We start from the raw sequence: 23,755 nt of genomic DNA, 5'->3' as shown, positions 1-23,755 counted from the left end.
GGAATTTATTAAGTTTCTTATATTCATGGACTTGACTCTGCAGACAGTTCTTTTAGTAGTGGTTTCTCGTAATACAAATTTTTTAGTACAGTTAATTTTTAAGACTTGAATTGACTGTATGGTGAATAGGAGGCTACATACATCCAACTACATACATAGTCATCAGGTTTTCATTTCATAAACAAGAGATTGGCTTTAGAAAATTGTACTAGTCTTCTGTTGTAAATCTTAGTAGTGTAATGAAATGCTTGGGCAGCATTGTGCTGAGGCATATCTAATTTATACCACACTCGGGAGAAAAATAAAAGCATGTATAATTTGCTCATCTTGCAGAAATATTGAAGGATATTACAGATGATGGTTTTCTATGCAACATGATATGGGCAATGGCAAAATGAATTACCTAAATTTTATTAGATTTTGGGTGCTATGCATTTGCCTTCTTACTGTCGATTTATTTTACATGTAAATCATAGGGCAAGATTGCATCGTGCAGTTACTTATTTTATCAGGATTCTCATTATTTGCCTTGCATGTAACATCAGGCTTCTACTGTACATTATGGTTTTGAAAGTGACAGAAAATTTTGCTTCCATTTCTTCTTTTTTCATATATTGGTTTTAATAGTATGTATAATGAAATTCTTATACTCAGTTATGCAGAAAAATGAGACACTTCTGGGTGAATTTGACAGCTTCTGATGTCAAAATTTGTAACCACTAATTTAAATTTTACAGTATGCATATAATTTGACTAAAGCTATTTGGATAGTATGTTCATGAGTAGAAATCAATGTCATGAAAGAAATTCAATAGATAGATGTTAGATTTTTTAGATAACCAATTGAATGTCCTTATTTTCAATATAGGCTAATCTTCAGTATAAACTAGAATTCCTTTATTTATTCTGCATTTTCAGCAAAGCATAACCATTCCCGTAGTTGGTTTTGAATGCATCTGTGTATGTATAATATTGATAGTAAATATAGAAACTTTTATATAATAATTGTATTGCATTTTATTTCATCAGTCTTAATGAGAACTATGAAAGTTAATTTTATGAATGTTTGGTCTTGTGATTACAAAATATATTTCTTGTGTGAGTTTGGATTCCAGAAAGTCCAAGGCGTCCTAGAAAATATTTTGATGCTTTTGAAATTAGTTAATAATCATAGCTGTGGTCAGTTCTCAGTTTGGAGGCAATAAAATGAATAAATCCGTTTTTAAGTTATTATTTCAAGGCATTTAAGTCCTATTCAAGATTATCTTTCATTATATCAGTACTGCGAATTATTTGAAATATGATGTGGTATTAAGATATTCAGAAAATTGCACAATCTTAGATGGGATGTCTGAAGTATGCATTAGTTTTGGGTTACTCATTACAACATTTGAGTGTTTTTTGTGCCTTTTTAAGAGGGATATGCATATTTCATAGGAATATTATAAATTGTTGTTACATTTTGTTTTATTTTGTCGTATGATTTTTCTGGTGTGTGATGTTGATTATGAAATTAAAATTTGTTCCTGTAGGAATTGTTTTCTCCCTAATGATGAGGCTACCCTTCGTTGTTTACCTTAGTATAGTTATTACCTGAAATATGTCTACATTGATTGAGAATTTTCTGGAGGCTGCTTCTTCATACACATTAGTAGTGGTCCTTATATGCTTTTCTGATTTTTTTGTAGAGAATTTTGACATTCTTCTTACAGTTCAGATATTCAATATTAAATGTCTTGTTTTAGATTTCAGAATGTTTTATCTGCAGTGTTAAAAAGAATGCAAAGTTTAGTATTGTCCAAGATAATTTAGTGCCTTGCTACATTTCCTTTGTTGCCCCTGCTAAATTTTCTTTAAATTACATTTCAGAATCACGAACTTCAACAGTAATTAAATCTGGTGAGTGGTAGTAGTCCATGGCTGTGAATTGCCTGTGAAGTTGGCATGGTGATAGTTGGAAGAGAGCATGAATGCTAATAGAATATCATTAAACATGTTAAGAGGTTTATTTTTCTGAAACAAGTCCAAGCTCTGACCATTGGGGTTGCTAAACATTAGATGGAATTCAAAATGGTTTTAAATAATATTGGTAGTTGGGAAAATTAAGTGTGAATAGATATTGGGGTATATGCATATTATTAAATAGTGTTTTGATAACTCCCTGAAAAATGACTTTTTTAGTGGAAGCCACTTAATTGATCATAGTGTTTATTGGTAAAAAATCTCTTCTGGGAGCATAGAAGTTATTTTTACTTATAAATATTTGTTTTAAGCTTAAGTTTTATTTGAGACATTTTTTTATTTTTATCATTCAATATACAGGGTTCGTCCGGAAAATAAGTGTACTGAGCTCAGGAAAAAAAATTTATTACACTTTTACATATCTTAAGCTAATATTCCTCAAAATAGGACCCTTGTGAGTCGATACACTTGTTCCAGCGGCGTTCCCATTCCTGGAACGCTCCCGCGAAGGCATCATCGGGAACCTCTCGAAGACTCGTCGTCGACCTCTTCTCTGCCCTCCACGAACATCTTGTGCCACCGAAAGATAATGTTTCTGGACATGGCTGACTCCCTGTAAGCCTGGTTAATCATACCGACAGTTTCGGTAGACGATTTCCCAAGCTTTACCGCAAATTTGATGGAATAACGCTGCTCCAAAAACTTCGGCATCGCGTTCCGTGACGTGGGTCGAGCGTGGAGGTTCGCGTTAACAGAGCTCCTCACTACACCACAGCTCAGAGCCGACTGCCTTTTTCAGCGTCGCTTGCCAACATACCCCCCTCCAATCGCAGCCCGTCAGAGCGGTGCTGGGCGCGCCTCGAGCGGCGGGAAAAAATCAGTACACTTATTTTCCGGACGAACCCTGTACTTTTCCTGCACTTAAAACTTACATCTTGCATTATTGGTTGTAGAATTCTCTCCGGTAAGATAAATTTTGTTATTATTGAGTTTGTATTCACAAATAAGAATTATGACTTAAGCTTGCGAATACCATTACTTGCATGAATGATTTCAAATGATTTTGAACATGTTTCATTTATTGATTGCCACCAGTTTTTTTTTATTTTTTTGTATGCTTATTAATATTATCACTATTTTTACAATCTATTTTCTGCATGCTTCACCTGTAATCTACAGTGTGGCGACTATTTACTAGGAAATGTATGTAATTTGTCAGCGCCAGGAAAATTTTCAGCATTTTTGGAAGTTTTAGCATTTTTCAGGGACATTTAATAATTGCATGATGTTATAGGGAAGCATTTTATCCAATAGCCATCCGGAAGACAAACTCCTCTGTCTATGTTTTTGTCATCATGGGTGACGTTAAGAGATTTCAGATATCAATTCAGTTTGGTGCTTACATCCTTTCAGGAGTTAAATTCTTCCAGTTGGCTAAAAATAAAATAACCTCATACAATCAATAGCATCCAGGTAGCTCAGTTCATCATAGGTGTAGGTCAACAGAAAAAATATTATTTCGTTGTCGTCATTTACTCTTCTGAACGTCTGAAAAAAATTTCTGGTTTCACTTAAATGTTGTAAACTCTTCTGAGCCAGTTGAATCATTTGTGTGAAAAGGCATATCTTAGGAGAAGTTATACACACTACCTATGATGAATGATGGCTAACTTAATTGAAGAAGTATTCTATCTTCATATGTTTGTTCATAGACTTATATTCTGCTGCTGAATCAGTACAGCTGATTCTATCAAATGGGGGCAAAAAATTGTCTACTTAACATGGGAAAGGTGGAAGTTTTCCATCTTAGCAAATTGGCTAAAATCGGTGAAACGCAACTGAATAATTTTTCTAATTGGTGGAGATAGGAGGGGACATGGGCCTGGGTTTGAAGCTCCGGGCTTCCGTTTACAGTAACACAAATTGAATAGAAAATATCGATAGGCAGTAAAAGTGTTAGGTTTCCATAAACATCGTCATAGGTATGATTGAATTTATTTTGTTCCTCAAGCCAGTAAATTTTCAATTAAAGGTCATCGTTATTTGGAGAAGCAGAAATTCCTTCAATTGAAAATAATTTTGCCATCTCTCCTTTATGATTTCCGTGAAATGGAAAAGTATACTCTGTGAAATATTTAGAAAATTAAATATCCTTTCCAATGATACATCTGTTGTTGCCGTAATATGAAGAGTGCATGAGCAAATAGATTCTCGTAATATATTATATTATAAATTTTTCTGCCAGGTTTCAGCTAGTACATTCTATAGTACATTTTCATGAACTAAATTTGTCCTGGGGGGGGGATTAGTTAACAGATTTCTTTATCGTGCACAAATTGTAGAAGGTAAGTAATTTGCCATTTCATCTCTCCTCCATTCACTGGAAGAGAGCAGTGGATGCAAACCACCTTGAGATCTGCCGCTCAATTTTTTCTTTCCTTCCATAGGCCCTAATTGCATCTTCCTTCACTGGAGAATTGTCAGTGTGACTAGGGAAAATATTTTCTTCCTGGTGATAATGTTTTTGGAATGGGCTTATGTAATGTGCCAGTTAGTTTGCTATGCGTTTGTTTGGAAAAATTTTAATCTAGTCATTTTAAAGAAGAGAGGGGCTGTGCTGCATCAGGTGATTTTCTTTGAGGGTATTTCACTGAAAGATGGAATTGTTCTTAAATGTAAAGGAGTTCTGGGTGTGATGACATAATTCTGTCTAAAAACTGCATGAGTATTACTTTATAGTTAAGTAGTATAGTATAGTTTATGAGTTCTGTTTCCATGCCTTGGCCAATTATCTCTTTGAGCATACCTCAAATTGGTATGCATTGGGGGATTTTGTAGGGATATCATAATTGTTGCATGCTGTATCGATGATGAAAGCAACTTGTTACAAGGGTTGTAACATATGGATTGTAAATGTTCGTTAATTCCCACATTTAGAGCAAAGCAAATGTACAGCAAATTGATATGCATTCCACTGATATCCAATGGTTAATCTGAATGATGCAAATGATTTGATAATCTAATGAAAAGAAAGTAAGTTAAAGTATATCCTTATTTTTAAACGGGGAACAGGGCTCCGAAAGACTCGCATTGGTCAGGATTTGTGTGCTTGTGAAAAATATTAATGGAGCCTTTTGATTTCTCCTTTGGCTGATTTAATGCACCTTGCGTCTTTTTATGTATCATTATAATGCTATGGACGATTGGAACTTTTTAGGAAATTCCTACAATAATAGTGCTCCATGCCATGTGTCTTGTTGAGCTACAGCTACTCTCTCTGATGTGAGCATCCTACCATTTCTACTGATAAATTCCATCATTACCTACATTGTTTGGTGTATCTATTTCATGTGGAAATAATTTTATTGAAGCAATGCTACTAACTGGTGTGTCGATTGTGTCCTATTCCATGAAGCCCTCCTAACTGAAGTTGAAACCTTATCACTGTGCCTTGGGCTCTTTCAGCTTGTCTTGTCTTTGTTTCACCAGGCTTAGTGCATGGACATAACTTCCTGTGCCACTGATATTTGCATGATGCCTTAGATTGCATTTCTAATAAGTTCCAGTATGATCATGAATAGAGTTGAACGGAATTCTTTTGTTTGGATTTGTTACAGAATCAAAGCCAAAAGTTTCACGTCCTGCCAACGATCGCATTTCGAAGCCATCTGGTGAGTCTCGGGAGGAGAGAAATAACAGGCGCAACCGTGAGGAAAGGCCAGCTCCTGTGGAATTAGGGTAATACTTGTTTCGTGTCAGTTCCAAGCATGTTTAATTAGCATTCTAAGCGTGTTGTCCAAGTCTTCTTACTTGGCCAAAATTTTTTTTCCCTTTGATTCATATGCTGATAAAATGTATCGTAACCTGAATTTTTTTTGTTGTGGTTCTCCGAATATTTTTTCAAAAAAAGTTGTTTTAGTTGTAAATGGTTATTGGTAATTATCATGAGCATGAGCTGTTTTTTATTGCTTACAAATGTACATGCCTCATCATTGAACTTTATGAATGTGATTTACAATTATTAAATTGTAGCCATTTAGTTTTTTACGGGAAATTAGGAATAATATAGAAGTTCATTTCTTTAAAATTTCTAGACTAAGGCCTCCACGCTGAAGCTGAAGTTCTGACTGGCATGATGCCAGCCTAAAAAGGTTTTTGCTATGAACTTCATGTCACAGTTGGTTAAAATTAAACAGATCAAGGCCTATTGGAAATTAAATAAGAACGCTACTGTGAGTATGGCAATCAAGAAAAAGCCATGTAAAAAGTTCTTGGGTTGTGGGCAAGTCATCCAAGTCTGCTATGAACCTAATGACTGCGTTCTGTTTGTCATTGTGCCGTTATACTCAACTGCTTCAAAATGAGCACGGTCGTTCCTGAGCTTGTATTTCTGCTATTCATTGTTTATTAAGAAGAGTATACTAGAAAGCAACTATGGAAAATTGGTTAAAATAAAAAGTAAATAGAAAGATGACAAAGCAGCAAATTGTTGTTTGTTCTAGTTTCAAAAGTTGTTATACACAAGCTGAATAATTGAAAAGGACATGCATGACGAAGGTGCCCAACATAGTGATCATTCCAGCATAAAATATTGTTTTTGGCCCATGAAATTTTAAGAAAAAGGTCAAATAAACTAATAATTAATTTTAAAATAATTTTATGAAACGAATATATATAATTTAACAAAAGCATCTGGCATTCAATAGGTGCTTAAAAATAGAAATATTATTTTGGTTGGATTGCTTTATTTTTCAATCTAATATCCTAGTAGCTTGGTATACCTTACCCTGCATTTCTCCAACTTTATTAAACTGTACATTAAGACATACAGTATTACATTTTAACTAATGTCATGAATCGCACTTGGGAACATGGAAACAAGGTACTTAATTGGTGTTTTGGCCCACCTCCTGCTAAGATGATGATATAAGAATAGGGGAAGTGAAAGGTGTGTTTAGTAAATGCAGATATGAATAAAAAACCTTTATGTGCTCCTAAATGGCCCAAGTTTGAGGAAGATGTTGAGTACTAGATACAAAATCAAACGAAGAATGGGATTATTGTTTCATCAAAAATTATTTTATTGAATTGAGGAAAGTATCGACAGGTAAGCCTGTTGCACGTCTTGTGCATCTTAGTGTGTGTGGTGCATGAAGAGAGATGGTCTGCATTTGAGTGCTGCTTAGATAGCACAAAAATTGCGACTTGAATGTGAAAGAATAAGGTGCATCATGGCATCACACAGATTGGGAAATATGAAACGCCATCAATATCTAGCGTTAGTGTGTGAAAAAGGTGTGACAGAGAGTTAAAAGTGATACTATCATAGCCATTGTAAAATTGTGTGAATATTAATGCGCTAGATGTAGGTGAAGATAAAATTATTTGTGGGGAAACTGAAAATAACTACCGAAATTATTTAGCAATAGTATTGATGCATTATTGCTGGGATTCTACTATGAGTAAATGTTGATATACATAGTGCTATAATTTATTAATGTAGCAATTCAATTTTCTTCACACTGTATAAAAATCAGCATAATTTGACCGAATATTTCCTAATTCAATTACCGAACATTCACAAATTCCTGAATAAAATCTCTTTGTCTAGGAACAGGGATGGCAGCAGCCGGATGGAGGGAGCGGGTGGTGACTATCCCCGTGGTCGAGGTGGCCGTGGGACCAACAATAGAGGGATGGGAAGGGGCCGTGGACGAGGAAGAGGTGTGTTTGATACAAGGGGGAAGAGGGAGTTTGACCGGCAATCTGGATCTGACAAAAGGTAAATATATTTATGACTGCACTGGCTCAGAACTTGGATACTTTTTTGAATGACGTGGGATTATTATTGCCACTTTCTAAGTGTCCTCGTGATTTCTGAAAAAATATATTTGTCATTTATAATATCTTAGTGAATAATGATGTGTATCAATTCTGTTATCAAGGTATACAATGCTATTCTTTCTTTGTTATAGATTTAGCACTTCCTTTCTCTGCCTTAATTTTGCTGTGACATCTTGTCAATCATAGTATAGCCTCGTTGTTAGCTTTACAATGTGGCATGAGTAGTGTTTCAAGTCTCAGAACAAGTCTCTTAAATATATCATTTTATGGTCATTAGGTTCCAAAAATAGTGATTCACCTTACGTGGAGATGCCAAATGAGATTTAATTATTCGTATGTCTCCAAAGTGTTTAATATTCTTTTTCTGCATTGGTCATTAACTACTGACTTATTTTGTTGAGTGAAAAGTAAGGTATTGTATCCATAGTCACATGACGTTGACTTTTTCCTATTTTGCTGATTTGTAACATCAGGTATATGTCGGGTGCTTATGTGCTTAACTATTTTTAACTAATTTTAGTTGTCAATATTTTATTTTTACTCTCTAAATATACATCATAATAATGACTAAAGTGGTGGTGAGCATTTTTGAGCATCTGAAAGTGTAGGCGCGAGGTATTTCTTAAATGGGCCTATACTACTTTTCATGGGCAGCTTTCAATGTGCAATTAAATTTGATCCCGCCCCCTCCTATTCCACACACTCCCTTCCACCCACAGAAGCTCATAAAATTCCAGTCTGTGCTTGTTTGGGGCTGAACTCTTATTGAGGCAAGTAGATAATTGCATGCTGTGGTATTTAACTGTTGTATACCATATCATCTTAATAGTTCTCTTTGCGTAATATAATATACATAACTTGGAAATAATCAGCACTTACTTCAAGGAGAAAGAGCACTTAAAATTTGTGAAAGTGGGTGAATAATCAAACTTAACCTGGCAGGTGCATGTTGGATCTACCACTCTCTTCCTCTAATATTTTGTGATAATGAAATTACTCAGTGAAGTGACTGTGGCCAATTACTGCTGTGATATATTTGCTAATCATTAGGTCGGTATCTAGTTTAAGTACCTTCCTAGAAATATAGTCCTTTGTGTGGAAAACGTTGCTTTTTTATGAAATCAGTTACTTTCAGGTCAATATTAAAACTCTTAGGCATTTCAAATTTGATAAGAGTTGAAACATTTATGGACACACAATCCTTACTGGGAAAGGTTCAAGTCAATATGAAAATAAAATATCACATAGTAATAATAATTTGGTAGTCTACTGTGAAAGATATGTTTTGAAAGGGAAAGAGACTCCAAACTTCTTACTCTTGCATAATGCCCCACAATTGTCCTTCAATGTTGTATACATTATTTTAAATGCATGCATTGCTAATCCAAATGCTCCCCATCTGCCTTTGCTGTCTACTTAGCATTTAACTATTATTGAAACAATGATAAAATTGATTTTACTTCCCAAGCATGCTATTAATGCCGATGAGAACCGAACTAGTATGAAACTGTTAAAAGGCAACTGATATTGGTACGAACAATTACCTCTATAATTTCACCTCTCAATCTTATCAAACAATATGGAACAAGTGTATCATGTCATTTCCTTAACTTTTAATTTGTCACCCTCTTTACATGCAGGGCTATTACTATATTTCACTGTTGCAATTGTTTTGTGGATTTTGTCTGAAGGGGCGGAAGTTACAGGAGGGATCTTGGGAGGTGCTTAAAATATTTTATGATTTTGTAAGAATCAGTGATGCATGTGTGTAATCAGGGGAAAAAAGAAGTGGCAAATGTGAATACATGGTTCATAAGTTCAATAATTAATTACTAAAATGTTTTGAATTACATTATTAAATACATAAAAAATCTTATATATAACATTTCTTGGTTAATTGTTGTTCAATATTTTTTGTGCTGTTTTGATTTTTTTGTTTTTGGATGTGTTAATGATAAAATTGGCAACTTATCACATTAACTGACCTTCATCACACAAATAATAATAAAATAGTTATAAGTAAAATGTACTTTAATACCAGCTTAATGCATAAATGCGCATTTTTTTATTCACTTACAAGAAGTTAAGGCATTATTTGGAAGTTTCATTTCCCAAATAAAGTTTTGTATTAGTAAGAGAAATTGGCTAATTAAAGTTTTTTAATGAGAAACAATGAAAGTGCAATTTGTGACTTAATGTTTTGAAAAGGTACCTGCTCATTTATTTTATAATTTAAAGCTTTCCATTTTGTTCATTTAAGTAAACTGGATTTGTATGTAGGAAGTTTTAAAATTGCAAGGTATGATGTAATGAAGTAAAATGTTATAAATTTTTAATTTAAAGCGTTTCATGAATACCAACATCTTTTTGGGAATATGCCTGAAAGAGAGACTCGAAGTATCTTAAAAAATATATTGATGTAAAGTACTCTTAGTCACTGAGCTAAGAACTCATACTGCGTTTAGTATTTCTATTACATTTATTCCTTTAAGGCATTATTGACATTTTTCTGTGTTTGTTTTTATTACATTGTATTTTCATTGATAAGATGATTTTATCACGGATACTAAAACATGTTAGAAAATATTACATCAGTTATGCTAGGATATAGGTACCCTTTGCCCAAAATAATTTTGTAACAATTCGATATTTTATACTGGGTTATTTGATCTTTCTAAGCATAGTTCAGAATGAAATAAATCTTTTTAAATATAGGTAATTGCTTATAGATATCAAATATGAAAATGATTTCTTCCTCATTTTTTTGTTTTTGTGGAAGATTCTGGTTTACAACTAATGTCAGGTTGATCCACAATGTGATTGCTCTGTGGAAAAATTAAAGAAACCACCCAGTTTTTTTGTATACTATACCTTTACATTATGTACTAATGTCATTTAAAAATTGGCAATTGGAAGGAGCTCATTTTAGCCCAGTGCCTTAAAAATCTTAACCATGCATGCCTTCATTGACAAGTCCTAAATTGTTAATATCTCCTTGGGAAATACTTAAGGAACTACTTGCTCTTATTCGCCATTGTTTTTCTTATTTCTATACTCATTTCAATAGAAAAATGTTGATTCCTTTTGTTGGTATCCCCCTTTAAGATTGCTGCCTGGCAAATAGTTGTCTTTCTGCATTCTGACCATTTATGTGTCATCTTGCATTTACCCAACTTCGTAAATTTTTGTGAGGCTAGGCTTACCTTGAAGATTTTGATTTTTTTTGCATGGCTTGTTAATTTTTTGAATAGGTGGAATTTTTTTTAATATAACATGCATGTATCCAAACCACCCCCGAGGGGGGTTACCTGCAAAAATAAAGGAAAAAATTTATTGAGGGTATTCAAAAAATAATGCACAACAATTTATATCACTGCAAATATGTCACAAACAACTTGTAGCTTTGGAAGCACATAGCTACATCCTTCAGGTCTGACTATTTTTCAAAGTAGTCTGTCTGTTTCATGGGCTTAACCTCAACATTCAGGAAGATTGTCCTAGCCCCATTAGTACATTAACTATCATGCGGTTACATAACCACCTTTGGAGTTCGGAGAACATTGTTCTTGGATTCAAAGTGGATCTCATGCAATGCATTTTTCAAGATGTTTCATCCTTGTGTTGTAGATGGTTTCAGAGGTTCCCCTCAGGCCAAAGGCATAAAAAATATTGGTTAAATCATTGCAGCATAGTGACACAGCCATCTGAGTTAATTGTTCATCCTTCAGAAAATTTTGTTTAGAATATTGCCCAACATTGATGATTATCTTGCCTGCTAACAGAACTTCATTGACCTCTATCTTTCCCTGCAACTGGATATGGTGCCACTCCATTGACTGTTGCAATGCGTTGGGCTTGGAATTGACGAGCCCATATTTCAGTGGTAGTAATGATAAAGGATTGTCAGTCATCCCTCTCATACTCATTTAGTGGTGCAACGGTTCTGAACGTATGATTTTCCTTGTGCTTTGTGGTCACGTATGAGCAGTATGTGCATACTAAAGCCCGGAGTTCATGGACGATGTAGTGAATACTCATTACACTGATTTCCAGTGTAATTGGCAGTGAGAAACTCAATATTAGCCCACTGCTTGTAACGTGCATCACTGATAAACACAACGTTTAAACTAGAAGGCCCCAAACTTCCAGCCTTGTATCGTTGTTGCTATCTTATTAAGAAATTGTTGTGAAATACTTTTTGAATGCCCCTAGTATGTGGCAAAATATAAGCATGATTTTTCTAGGTCTAAGTAGGCTCTGATAGGATGAGTGAGAAGCCCACCCTTCTGTACATTTCATGTATATATACCAAATGCCTCGAGTAATGGTAGAATTATAAAGTGGTTCAGTTTTGTACATAACATAATTGAGTATATCAAGATAATTGTGTTATTGCATACCATTATGGGAGATTGGGTGCTATAGTGTGTGGAAATAACAAATTTCTAGTGACCTTAAAAATTGAGCATATTTATCAGAAAGGTTGATATGTTCTATTGGAAAATGTTTGAAAGTTAATCGATTCTTCAAGATATGTGCTCTGTAAAGTATTTTAGTGATATTGTGTCCTTCAAAGACAAAAGTATCATTTAGTATTAGTCTCACTAGAAAGAATTGGTTAACAGTTGATTCATTCTTATAACATTATCAATGACATGGATGACATTTTTATTTGGGCAGTATCTCAAGGTAAGTTGTACTCTTATTTTTATAGCTATATTTTTTCATTGACTTTCTTTCAAAATGAAGCAGTTTCAAATATTTGGTTATTTGAATTATTTTGATTTTTTTAAATGATTTTCTAGTGAAAAGGGGTGCTCGGATTATGTCCAACATAATTTTAAAAAGTTTTAAATATTCACCAATGGTATTTCCTTTAGAATTATTCACATTATATCAAAATTGGCAATATTCTTGAACAATAGTTAGAAAGAGCACAGACGCGATATTAGTAGGTTGTGAGAATAAAATAATTTTTGTAGAAATAGTGGTGAAATTTGCATGGACTTTCCCTGCTGGAGAAAAACTAAGATAGGTAGTTAAAATATATTTCTATCAAGCTAGGTTGGTGTATGTCAGCATGTGTATCAACCTTTGCTATTAAAGAATGAAAAATTTCCAAACCTTGCTCGAATAAGATGTCAGTTATCTACGTATTATGTTGGAAGTGATTAAGAATGAGAAAACACAATTCCACTGATTTTATTAAACAAAACAAATGCTTCTTAATACCACAGTCTTCATTGGAGAAGTTTAGAATTGAATGAGAAGCATTCTTAATGTTCTCATTGGTCATGGTACTTGACCAATGAGAACATAAAGAAGATGATGATGTCAGTCTTAGTACATTAGCTACAGAAGATAATTAAAAAATTAAGTAGCGTTCTTCAGGCATCACTCCATTTTAGTCTTTACTTTTGCTTTTATGCTTGTGACCAGTGTGTGCATCTGCTCATCTAATACTAGTATGGTAATGGCGAATGTAGGTATTCATTCCAAGAATTGGCAAATGGAACTTTTTTTTACAGTAAATAAACAAATGCAATGGTCCTCCTTAGTAAGGAGTCATTTGGCAACTTTTTGTGACACTCATCTTAATACTACCTTGATCAAAAAGTTCCCGGAATAACCACCGTGTGGCGCTCCCATCGTTCCGATTTGAGTTCTGTTTTTTTTGTTAAATTGGTACATCTGTTGTTGATATTCCCTTTAAATCTTAGTGTCATAACTTGACACTTGCAAAAGTTACGGTCGGTTTTCGGTATGTCCATCAGTGCTTCCTGCGATTTTTCCATTACTTCCTCTCGGCTGCTAAAACGCGTTCCCCGTAATGGTTTTTTAACTCGATTGAACAGAAAGAAGTCACAGGGAGCCAAATCAGGTGAATTCGGTGGCTGTTGGATGGCATTTGTTGCATTTTTCGTCAAAAAATTACGAATAATGATAGCACTGTGCGACGGTGCGTTATCATGGTGCAAAATCCACGAGTTTTCTGCCCACATTTCTGGTCTCTTTTGGCGAATTGCTTCACGCAAACGTCTCATAACGCCCAAATAATACTCTTTGTTTACTGTCTGGCCTTCTGGCAAAAATTCATGATGCACTACACCGTTGTAATCCATGAAAACCGTCAGCATTGCCTTCTTTTTTGACTGAAAACGACGTGGTTTTTTTGGTCTCGGCTCATTTGGTGAACGCCATTCACTTGCCTGATGTCTGGATTGCGTGTCGTACTCATAAACCCACGTCTCGTCTCCAGTAATGATCCTTTTGATGAATGTGGGATCGTATTCAGCCTCGCAAATCATGTCTTTTGCGACGTCAACACGGTCTCTTTTTTGCATGAAATTGAGGTCTTTTGGAACCAACTTTGCTGCTACACGACGGAAACCCAAATCATTAACCACAATGTCTTGGGCGGATCCATAGGCAATGTTCAAGTCCTCCGCTATTTCTCTGATGGTTAATTTGCGGTTATTGACCAACATTTCTTTTACTTTATCAATTTTTTCACCGACTTTCGATGTCGATGGTCTGCCACTGCGTTCATCATCTTCGATTGACTCACGACCACTTCTGAACCGCTCGTGCCACTGGTAAACGACCGTTTTTTTTTAGAGAATCGTTGCCGAAACACTTTTCCAACATTTCCTACGTCCGTGCGCCACTAAATCCGTTTTTTACGCAAAATGTAATACAAGTTCGTTGTTGCAAATTTAAATCCATTTCTGAAATTGTAAAAAATCGCCAACACACACAGAGATAGATGTACTCTTGGCTACGTAACTTTTGCAAATGTCAAGTTATGACACTAAGATTTAAAGGGAATATCAACAACAGATGTACCAATTTAACAAAAAAAACAGAACTCAAATCGGAACGATGGGAGCGCCACACGGTGGTTATTCCGGGAACTTTTTGATCAAGGTAGTATATGGGGATGTTGGGAATGCAAGTTATTTTCAGTGAGAGTGGAGGAGGTTAGGCTACTGGGGATTAATTTTAATCTGGATTGTATTCCTCCCTCCCTCTTCCATGCTGTCTGATCTCCTTTTGTCTAGGTTATTTCAGCAATTTGTCATTGATGATGGCAATGCAAATGGTTTTTATGCGCAGTGCCGAGAATAAATATAGTGCAAACCCATGAAACTGTTATTTGGCTCAAATGCAGGGTCTTAAGATATGGCCCTCAATGCTTGCAATTGCTTTCAGCTGTAACTTTACTGTGAGATAAATCTTAATTTTGGCTGATGTTGTATATTTATGTCCTCGAATTCCAGGTGGTTGCATAAAGATATTATGGAAAAACGTCTGCTGCTAACCTCATCTTTCAATTATAAACAATACAATTTGTTGTTATGCATTTAATGACTGTTTAAGCTTTTGTTTCTATTGACAAAAGTAGATGAAGAAATAAATGTCAAGAATGGCATCTGAAGGAATGCGTATTCGATAGATATATGCACTCTTAATTTGGCACTAATAGACTAAATTGAGATGAGTCAATCAGATGGTTTCATTTAGTTCCCGATACTATATCTCTCATTTCCTTTGCCTTCAGCTCTTTCTACTTGATTCACTAAGTGTTGTTAGTTTTTTAGACAATTATAGGCTCTCGAGCATAAGTCTTTTTTGTCTCAAATTTAGTGGGCTGTGGTTCTTTAGGGACATAAAATAGGAATATCCAACTCTGCTGGAGTAAATAATCAAATAATTTAATTTTGCAGTATTTTGTGCAATGCTATTTATTGCTGCAATGTATCTTTGTTTATTAATTCCCAATTTCATCATATATTTGAAATTGGAAATGAAATGTTGGTGTTAAAGTCATAGTGAAGAAAAAGAGCCATCCTGTTACTTTTGTGGCCATTATTTTCCCAGAAAACTCTTCTATTAGAAAAATTATGGTAATTTTGTGACCATCTCATGAACTCTCAAGTTTCAGTAAGATTGAAGAATTTTATTTCTTTCAGAATAATAAATATTAGTTTTAACGGGAAGGAAGTGATGTTAAATTTTGGATATCAGGGCATAAAGCTTATGCAATAAATAATTACGCTACTGAAAGAGTAGCACTTCCCGTATTTATTGTTGTTTGTTTTTCATTTTCTTTTCTCTGAAAGTGTTTGGCCATACTTATATGTCTCGTTTAACTGAGGTTTATCCTTAGCTGGGCAAAACTCCAGCCCAAGAAGGAAAACAAGGAAAAGGTCTTGGTTTTATGACTGCTAGTCAGGTTGAAAACTGACTGTTGAATAGCCCTATAACTGAAATACAACCTAATATGGTTACCACTTAAAAATTTAATGGGACGGTCTTAATATAAATGCTAGAATTTCAATGTACAAATTATTCTCCCTTACCATCATTTGTATTACATGATTTTTCACTGAGATGCTTGCATTTACGTGCGCTTCAGTGGGTAACTCTTAAATAACGATCACAGCAGTTGCTGCACTGAATTTTGTCACATAAAATCACCAAAAAATGTATATGAAAATACTAAACTAACTATAACAGCAATGCTGATTTGTTATTATGGACCAAAGAGTCATCTGTGGTAGCAATGAGCACATTTTTACATAGCTGGAGAACTCACATTAAGAATAAGCCATTAAATATGGTAATTATTTTTTTTTATCGATAACTCTGGTGTATATTCAATAAAAGCTGATGTTGGTTAATTTGTTGTTCAATCCAAATTGGTTTTAGTTTTGGCATTCCGTCTGTTACTGTTGATTTATCTGCTGACATGCACACTCCCATGGTTTTCCCATAACTTAGCTGGCTGAAAACATCAATCACGTCCAAGTGTCTCATAATTAATTGAAGTAAATGTTTTATATAGTAATCCTTCTGGTAGGTGGGTTCTTTTCATGCATTTGGTGAACTGGATAATATTATCAAAGAGTTTTTTACTTATGTAGGTATATATTTGTTTGTTTTGGCTATTACTCTTTTGTTTTTTAAGAAAAATTAGTAAGGTTTGATGCTCATGTTCAAATTCACTTTGTTGGAGTGATTCAGCTTTGATGGCTTATGTATTTTTGTTGCTTCAAAGGGTCCATGGACTTCTCATAGAGGTAAACTATTTTATTATTTTGGGTGCACCATTCATTGGATAGTTTTTCTTTAGTTTAAGCTGGCCATTCATCGAGAAAGAAGATGAAATTATTTTCATGTAATTGAATTGCAGTGGGGTGAAGCCTATGGACAAGCGAGAAGGTGGTGGTGCACATAACTGGGGTACTTACAGAGACGAAATTGAGTAAGTGACGTTTCTATGAAATTGAAAATTTTGTGCCCCTATATTCTCCTCTGATTCAAATAGTGATGAAAGCTTAGTTTCTTAAAGTTATATTGATGAAATAACTTTTAAGTCTAATTTTGATTTTATTTCCTGGTTGTGAGGGGAAGAAAAGTATTTTTATTTATTTTGTTTTAAAGTTTTTTGTATTGAATATTTTTTAAGTTAATGTATAATTCACATTCATTTTGATTGATGATTAATATTTGATACATCTTTTAAAGTTCTTTCTAAATAATTGTCAGTTGTGAAAAAAGTTATCAGTAAAATTATGAAAAATTATCCCTCTGAATGGTAGAAATAGGCAGTATTGTTATGATATGAATGAATATTGTTCCTACTCCTTGGAGTAAATAATTGTCTTGCTTAAGTATTTGAATGTCTTAACATATTTTGTATTTATGTGTAGATGCTATTATTATGATAATTATTTTCATTCTTGTTATTATAAAATACATAGCATGAAATCATAATTCCTTGTGTTATGGAGATCCCCTAATTTATCGACAGATATCTATTGTATTCATTTTACATTCCTTGAAATCTTGAAATGATTTCATTAGCTTGCATGCATGAAATACTTCTCGAGTCTCACAACCATGAAATTCACACACTATGGTCTTGAAAGCCAAATTTCTATGCAGTTGTTAGTTTAGAAATTTGCATTGGAAAACATTTCTCAATATAAACCTTAATGTGTAGGTGGTAGTCCTTGAATATTGATTTATGGTGGGCATTTTGAGTTTGGCATTCACATCTGGGAAACTTCCTATATTTCAAATGAATTTATGAAAGTGTTGTAGTCTCAATATTTTTCATGAAAAGCCCTAGGTTACTTGCATCTCACTTTAAAAGTAACAAGTGAAGATCATTTCAGTGAAATGTATGTTCCCTGAATTCAAATGGTATAATTGCAGGACATAATTTCCCTGAAATCACCTGAATTATTTTAAGTAGACTGATCTTAGTGTTATTATAAGAGTCTCAAATGTCATCACTATAGCCACCATTATAGCTACCTTAATTGGCTTTGATTAAAATAGTTCTCTTCACATATCACTGTTTTTAGTACTTCACCAGATATAGGTGCAAAAAATATACCAGTCATTCAAAAACAAGTAAATAATTAGTATTTCTCTGTGTGAATGGGTGCCCACACTCTTAATGACAATTATACTTTCGTGGGTTGATTACTTCATTAATTAATTGAAGCTCTTGGACCCCCCAAGATCATCAGAATCCATAAATAATAAAACTTAAGCTGAGTTAGTAGAGTGCATAGAGAGGCAGGATGATACGTTAGTATGTATCTGAAGTTGCTTTTTCTGTTGAATACATGTGGCACAGGTGAAGCACGGTACATTAAACAAAGCGATGGTGAGGGAATGGATTGCTGGAAAGTGTTAGCTGCAGGCAAATCCGTGGGAAAATTCTCTTGGCTGCAAAGTCTGCTAAGGCTTTTTTTACATTGATTGCTTTGGCAGAGATCTTGATGTGTCACACTAATGTTTTAAAAAATGAGTTTGTTTTCCTTTAGATTTTTTAAAAATATGTATATACTCTTTGGCTCCAGGAAGGTCATAGTCAAAATGTACTGATTTCATAGAAATTTTAATGTGTGATATAATAATATTTTCATCTTCATGGTTTCAATGTACATTTTGTCTTGTACCCTTCAAGGATGTGTGTGCTGTTAATATTAAATGAAAGGGATAATTAAAACCCCTCTGCTGGGTATTATCTACTAAAGCAAGGATATACTGTAGTATCTCAATAAAAAGAGATTTTAAGCAAATGGTTATTTTAGAATCACGGCATAGTTATTCCTAATAGCTTACGGGATAGTACACCTTCCTATGGATATTCTATGTTTTAGTGATGAATACTCACCTGAAATAGATCAAAAATGCTTTTTTATACATTTGTATGATGTTGCATTATTTTCATCCCATTATATGGTGATAATATAATTTGAGGTTAATAGCAGTTAATCTGAATCATCCCCATAGATAAGTACCAGCAGAATTGTGTGGCATTGGCTAAAGTTTATGGACTCCTCTTATAATAGATATTCTAGCCTTTCCCAAACTTAAACATTGTTTTGTTTGTATTTATTCTTAACCCATAGCTATTGTACAGATTTTCAATTCACTCAGCAACCCCTTGGCTGACTGATAAACTAAGGCTTGGTCATCCAAAAACCTAACATTTTTATGAATTGCCTACAGATTTTAATAACAATCTGCAGTACCTCTCTATTAAGCCCATTTAAGCATTTTATCCACATATACGCTAAAGAGCACAGCTGTTAAACATATCCACCTGGACTCATCTGCCACTCGCAACCTTAGCAGTATGAGACATGTACAGGTTGCACGTCTCCTATCTCTCCAATCGACTCCTATTTGCTGCAATACATCATGAACGCTACAAAGTTGCGGTAGTCCAGGAGTTAGAGCGTTGGACTACTGACCGGAGGGTCCTGGGTTCGATTCCCGGGCAAGGCACTCTGAGCACCTGCACCTCCACCCAAGCTTTTTAATTTTTCGGGTACCAGATCTTGCCGGGAAACCATAACTGGCACAGGGAAAGGAACTGGCCCCCCTACCTTGACGTGTGAATTTCACACTCTATTGGGCTTAGTACTGGGTGAACTCTACCATCACCTACCAAACCAACCTTTGGATTGATTATGGGGTCCATGGTTTTTTATCATTAATGCGACGCTGTTTACTCTGCCTTCTTGAAATGACAAAAAAATACACTATAATTGTATTCATTGTTCCTCTATTAGTTCCTCATTATGCAGTATTGTCACATGTGCCTCTCCCCTTTCTGATTCCAAATTGGTCATCAAGTAATAATATACCCTGCTCTCATCCTATTGTCAATGATCCTGAGAAGCACTTCAGCTGCATGTGAAATCAAACTTATTCTTCTGTAGTCCTCACATGATGTAGCTTTTATTTGTTTATGGATTAGAAATTGTTAATCGATCATATCCTCCAGCTGAATTCCTGTTTTATAAATGCTGTGAAATAGTCCATAAAAAGTTCCTCCCAGTTCTCCTAATCCTTTTTGGTAGTTTCATGGGATTGATTGCTACCTTCATGGCCTTAATTTATTTCAATTCCCTTACTGCCTTTTCTATTGTGCCATCAAGTAAATCTGGACCTAAGCTAGTTGATATTAGCAATGTCTAGCTTGACTTCTGACCTGATGTTTTTATAACATAATTCCTATTTATATCTCTTCTATCTCTCTTGAATTTTAGCTGATTCCATTAATGATTTCCCTGGCTTATCTTTGGTTGCATGTATGGATTTTCTCTTCTTACGTCATGACAGTGCTTTCACTAATTGTCCAGAGCACCAATATTGCCCTGTGTACACTTGATGAATAAACCACAACCGTCTTTTCCCCCTCCCCCCAAACTTACACACCTTTTCCCTTTCTCTTTCCCCTCCTCCCTCTTCTCAAACACCTCCCCTCTCCAGTTCTCTATCCACTATATAAAGCCCTGTGTCTTCTGTTCTTTACCTGATGATGACTTTGTAAGTCGAAACCTAGGTCGTGTTAATAAAATATATGTGGAACAACCAAGTATTTCTTTCTTTTCCGATCTGTGTACACTTTCTATGTCCTTGCACTGAGGCATCCTCCATGCTGCTTTCGCTCTTTTGATTGTCGCCTCGGTTTATTATTCAATTCTTCATACTTCCTTCTACTTAAATATATTTTTCAATTCTTCCATTGACTCTCTCTGCTGTGTGTACATTGAAAAATTAAATATTTACATTAAGTTTGAATGAAATTCTTAAATAGATATGAGATTGTATGTCTACATAAAATGCAGTTTGAATTGGGTCTTATGAATTTGCACTTCATTAGGAGGGAAATCTGTATTCTCTGTTTAATTTGTCAATCAAATGGCTCAATTTTACTAGGCATGGCAGCTTGACAAAATAACTGTTGTGCTGTGTAGGGGTTGGCTCTATTTCCCGATCTGAACATTCTCTTCCTCACTTTCAGGTTGAAGCTAAATTTTCATGCATTTGGTTTTGTATTCCATTCCTGTTTCACCACGGCACCCTATTTTTAAGGCCTGTGTATTTTGATTGGGATAAACCCATGATTAACTACACTGCTGCAAGACTTGAGAGATGGGCAATCTGTGGCTCAACTCTGTCTCTTATGCCTCATCTTTCTCCTCTTTAATCGGCTGAGCTTTCTGTGATGCTACAACATTATGCATGAAAATGATGTAGTATAATTAATCTTTCTGCGGGTTAACCTCCCCACTTGTTACTTGAAGAAATGAATGGTCCTTGTCTGTAAGGAGAGGGGTGAAAAGAGCGTGTTAGGTAACCTGATGATTTTGGAGTAGTATTTTGAAGTGAGTAGAATAATATTCAGGCAAAGGAACATTTTTCCTCATGAATCTTAACATTCTGAAACAAGTTGGAAGTCATCCAGACTTTAGGCTAGTAATCAGTTGTTTTAACTCTGACTTTTTTAAAGCCCCTAGATTTCTGTGCCATTTCTACTTGGTTTAATGTTGTCAGTTCTAGTTGCTTTAGAGCATAGATAGTTGGTCACATTATCAATTGTCTCTTCATGGCCATCTGCATTCACAGATGTTGACCTCTTTTATAGCAACCTTTACATGTGTGTGTTATCTATCATTTTATGGTGGGTAACTGAGTTATATTTTAATTTTTAATCTTTTACTGAATAACATTATATGTTTAGGCTTATAACTTCTCCCTGATAATCTCTGGTGATAAATTAAGACAGGTTAGAAACTTTTCTAATCAGTCTGGGGGTGCAGAACCCATCTTCACCATGAATAGGTAAATTAATTTCCTCTTAGGTATAGGCATGGGCCAGTAACTGAATTTTTAAGGCCCCATTTCTATATGAATCAAAATTGTTCTTCAACAGTCTTAAGTAGGTCCTTTTTGATTCTCACTATATTTATGGCATCGTAAACTGTGCCCTGTATTAATTCCTTTTCTGTTACTCAAAGTTTCTGAAAGTATTGATGGAGATACTACGTATTTCATGGTATTATCTCCTTTCTTCATCCAATTAGGAGTGCCTTCATAATTAGTTTGGCAAAGACCACAAAAAGCATCTGTCAAATGCGCACCCTGATTGATAAATCTCAAATTGTACATTATAATGTTGTCTTCAATTTTTGTTTCATCTTTGATTTGTGCCTTGATTGTGGAAATATATGTCTTAGAAGATTAACTAAAGACAGTCTTGCGTGTAGTATTGATTTCTAGTCGATTTTAATTGTCGGTGTATTCAGTCGACCTTTTAAAAAATAGAAAAGGTTATCTATGATCAAATGGTAAAATGAATAGGTATGCCTTTTATGGTATTAATAAGGATTCATATTTTGTTGCTTGTCATAAAAATATAGTTTTGGCCTCAAAGATATAGACAGGACATTCAATACTCTTAACCTGGGTAGACCTCATATGCTGTAATTGTCCTTTCCTACATGTATTCGATAAGACACATTTTTAGAGGAGTATGACAATTCAAAGTCACTATGTATAATAAACACATAATAATGTGCGTTTACTAAAAGAATGTCAGGGTATGATCTTACTTTGATAATTGATCTTTCTTTATGAACTAATGTCTGCTACTTTCAAGATTCAGTATTAATGCTAACAGGTGATGGAAGAGTGCTCCTCTCAACAACCTTACTTTCCTGCAAGAGTTGTATTTAGATAATTTTTTGAGTGGAGAATTGGTCCAATGATGGTCAGAATTTTTTCTGTTTCCATCCAGTTGACCAGTATTCTCTTGTAGTTAAACTCGTGACAACCTCTATTTAGTTGGCATAGCAGTCATATTGGCACCCATTGGAAAGCTCTTACTTCTAGACACACGCCACTTTTTCATATTGGCCTCATAAGCTTGGCAAATTATTTATTATGCATTTAGTTTAAGAATTGTCGATAGCAGTTGATTCATTCATGAGTAAGGTGTGGAAAATACTGCCTCTGAAACATTACAGGTGGTAAAGGGCAGCATATATATGGAGTGATGACTTAGTGGGTCCACTCGTAGTCTGGATTAATTGGCATCCAGAGATTGGGGATTTGGCTTGCGTACTCTAGAAGGATGTTTGTGCGCAAGTTTGTAGTAAATACATTAATCAGAAGCAGAATTTTTGTATTGCTCAATTAGGTATTTTAGCCATGGTTATCTATTATCTAATTTCTCCTATCTATTTCAATATAATGATGTGAGGTTTGCAATGTGGTGGATAAAGATATGATGCTCATGCAGATTCAATGTATTCAACTTAGAAACTTGAAATCCATTTCTGTAGTGAACTTGGCAGGTGATGGATTGGCTTTCCAAGGTTTTAGGGATTGACAAGTGCTAAAATGTGTGCATCAATTTTTGTAAACTCAGTCATTGGGGACTGAATGTATGAAATGTTTGATGGGTTGTACCATTTTGTGGAGCATAAAATAATCATCTATGCCGTTCACAAAAAGTTTTCCTTCTGTCATAAAGTAGATTTTAAAGATGGTAAAGTGTGAATTTTCTTATAGTTTATGAATTTAGTTTTGGAAACGCTTGGCAACGGATTATAAAACTTCTAAAATGAAA

General features: G+C 34.6%; 1 protein-coding gene across 4 annotated transcripts in view; it reads left to right on the top strand.

Annotated features, from left to right (window-relative positions):
• The window catches only part of LOC139689423 (SERPINE1 mRNA-binding protein 1-like), a 50,152-nt gene that overhangs the window by 5,526 nt on the left and 20,871 nt on the right, over nucleotides 1-23,755 (top strand). Inside the window, exons 2-5 of one of the 4 annotated variants that reach the window (XM_071586541.1) lie at nucleotides 1,870-1,899; nucleotides 5,580-5,700; nucleotides 7,580-7,744; nucleotides 17,003-17,074. In XM_071586541.1, coding sequence (XP_071442642.1) covers nucleotides 1,870-1,899; nucleotides 5,580-5,700; nucleotides 7,580-7,744; nucleotides 17,003-17,074 — 388 coding nt within the window. Of the gene's footprint in view, nucleotides 1-1,869; nucleotides 1,900-5,579; nucleotides 5,701-7,573; nucleotides 7,745-17,002; nucleotides 17,075-23,755 lie in introns of all 4 variants that reach the window. The other 3 variants (XM_071586540.1, XM_071586542.1, XM_071586543.1) reach the window with 3 other exon arrangements.

Source organism: Hetaerina americana, unplaced genomic scaffold, assembly GCF_022747635.1.
Source record: "Hetaerina americana unplaced genomic scaffold, ioHetAmer1.1.p SCAF_23, whole genome shotgun sequence".
Classification (NCBI taxonomy): Eukaryota; Metazoa; Arthropoda; class Insecta; order Odonata; family Calopterygidae; genus Hetaerina; species Hetaerina americana.
This window is presented reverse-complemented; position numbering and strand designations above follow the sequence as displayed.